This window comes from Notothenia coriiceps, unplaced genomic scaffold (assembly GCF_000735185.1).
Source record: "Notothenia coriiceps isolate Sejong01 unplaced genomic scaffold, NC01 NC01_scaffold00016295, whole genome shotgun sequence".
Taxonomy (NCBI): Eukaryota; Metazoa; Chordata; class Actinopteri; order Perciformes; family Nototheniidae; genus Notothenia; species Notothenia coriiceps.
The window spans coordinates 1-2584 of NW_011348996.1; the positions used below are offsets into that span (position 1 = coordinate 1).

Below are 2584 nucleotides of genomic sequence, written 5' to 3' on the forward strand. Positions count from 1 at the left end.
CACACACACACACACACACACACACACACACACACACACACACACACACACACACACACACACACACACACACACACACACACAAGTATTGTATTGTTTTTTATTCAACAACTTGAAGTTTTCTATCTGACTTTAAACTTTTAGCCTTCCCTTATCACTGTGGGACCGTCATTGCATGTACAATTTCATCATACACATAGTAGAGAGTGGCTCTCTGGAATCTAAAAGACCACAGACAGTAACCCACTGACACAGGCAAAAGGGCAGAAACACACACACTTACACTTTTCCCCTATTTCCCGTTATTTCTCTGTTCCGGTGCTTTCCTGTCCAGTTATTAACATTTCAGCTGTATCAATTATAGATTGGCGAATTTCCCCACTCAGATGTACCGAAATCATTCAGACATTTCTTTGTTGGAATTGAAGCATCAATATTTCACCGGCTGGCTGTTTGTTGAAAGGCTGAAAGGTTGAAAAGGCCCGCTGTGCTCTGCTCTGTTTCGCTTTACTCTCGCGCTGTGCTGTGGAAATGAAAAGCACACTCCTCTGTCTCCCTGTCCTTGTCATTTTCTGTTTTACTCTGCAGTTCTAATCCTGGGATCAGTTTTATTAGATGCTTTCTCTATCTTTCTGTCTGCCCCTCTATTTCCTTCTCCCCTTCCCCATCCCCTACTCCCCTTGGCCTTCTTTCCTCTTTCTCTTTGAATTTCTTACATCCATTTAAAGTCCAGTATTTTCCCTGGAGGAGAGAATCTGGTCTGTTTAGAAACAACAGCCTCTGATTTATTTATTAGCCTATGCACATCAAAAAGTGTGTATTTGTGGATGTTCTATATCGTACGACTTCGGGTACATGTCTTAATATATTCCTAGTTTTACTTCCAGTAACGACATTTACATTCATTGTTAAACCATGCCAGTAAGAGTGTGATATGTACAGAGTTGGAGGTAATATCCCAAGCCTAATGGGCTAGTTATTTACAAGTGTCCTAAAGCACAGTGCTATTTAAGTCTGCAGGCGAATGTGTGTGTGTGTGTGTGTGTGTGTGTGTGTGTGTGTGTGTGTGTGTGTGTGTGTGTGTGTGTGTGTGTGTACGTTTGTGTGTGTACATTTGTGTGTGTGAGTGTGTCAGTCAGAATGGGTCAGAATGGAATCTTTGTATGTCGTGATGCTCAGTTGAACTTTGACACCATGTCTACATCGACACGTTGACACACGCTTCTTTGTTTCTCATATCCTGTCTCTGCAAACAAAACTCCTATCAGCATTTTATCAGTTTACCAACCCTTTCCCCCATTGAAGAAGCACACTTGATAAACAAACGTGTAAACAAAAGTTGATCCCGATGGTACTCGCCACTTAAATCTGCTGCTGTGAGGGAAGGTATTTAGGTTGTGTATTGCTATTGGAGGGTTATCTGTTCAATCTTTGTCTCTCTTTGCAAAAAATATAATCTTTCTGTCTACAGTTCTTCACCTTTCCTACTATAATTCCCTTTAAAAGACATATTCTCATTGTCTTTGTCCTGTCAGTTTCTTTGATCAAATTTGGAAAAACTAATCAATGACCTTTGTCCAATGTGTAAACATGTGGATTAACCAATGGAAAGATCATTTACTTAAAGCTTTGAGTACTTTCCATATCTTACAAAAACGGGATATAGAGTATTAAAGACACAACAAATACAAATGTCTACATCAACTTGACTTTTGTGGTTTCTATATATGCTGGTAATGACACTTTATATATCTCTCTCTCCATCCAGCGTCTGAGCCATGCGGTGGCTATTTAGATGCCAGCGATGCAGGCTACATCACCACCCCCGGCTACCCTCTGGAGTACCCCCCTCACCAGAACTGCCGCTGGGTCATCACAGCCCCCGAGCCTTCGCAACGCATCGTCCTCAACTTCAACCCGCACTTTGAGATAGAGAAACTGGACTGCAGGTAAAGCCGAGAGTGGATGGATGGATCAATGGATGGATGGATGAATGGATGAATGGTTGAATAAATGGATGGATGAATGGTTGGATAAATGGACGGATGGACGGATGGCTGGACGGCTGGCTGGACGGCTGGCTGGCTGGACGACTGGCTGGACGGCTGGCTGGACGGCTGGCTGGACGGCTGGCTGGCTTTTAAAGTCATAGATTGGGTTGCGAACTAAGGAATTTAGAGATTTAAAAATAAGAACTGGGAAACATTTCATTGATTAGAGTTCAGCTAATAAAGGATAAGAAGTGAGGGGAGTTTTGACTACAGTATTGTGAAAAAACATTCTGTCTCTTCAGAGTTTTTGTCTCCACCAGCCTGCCTCTGTGTGAGAGTTGGCGTATTTGGTGTTTTCGGTGAACTTCAGCCCACTCTCCTCCTGTTTTTCTGGCTTGGAATATCCCATAATAATCACTTTGGGACCTCCCTCTGGTCCCCTGTCTCTTAATTATCAAAGTCTGATTACAACACATTGATTGTTACAGCATGATTTTCACACTTTGGAAGAATTAACACAGAGATCAGAGGATTGGGTGTCGATCATTGTTTTTGGCAGTTTGGCTTTGGTTGCATGGTAGAGCGGAAAGCAA

The 2584-nt window shown here is 42.5% G+C and overlaps 1 protein-coding gene across 1 annotated transcript in view; it reads left to right on the plus strand.

The window, feature by feature from the left end:
* Positions 1-1768: 1768 nt before the first annotated feature.
* nrp2b (neuropilin 2b) overlaps positions 1769-2584 on the plus strand; it is a gene marked incomplete at its 5' end in the record, with an annotated part of 49630 nt that continues 48814 nt past the window's right edge. Inside the window, one exon of the mRNA XM_010775864.1 lies at positions 1769-1949. Within this exon, the coding sequence (XP_010774166.1) occupies positions 1769-1949 (181 nt within the window). The remainder of the gene's footprint in view (positions 1950-2584) is intronic.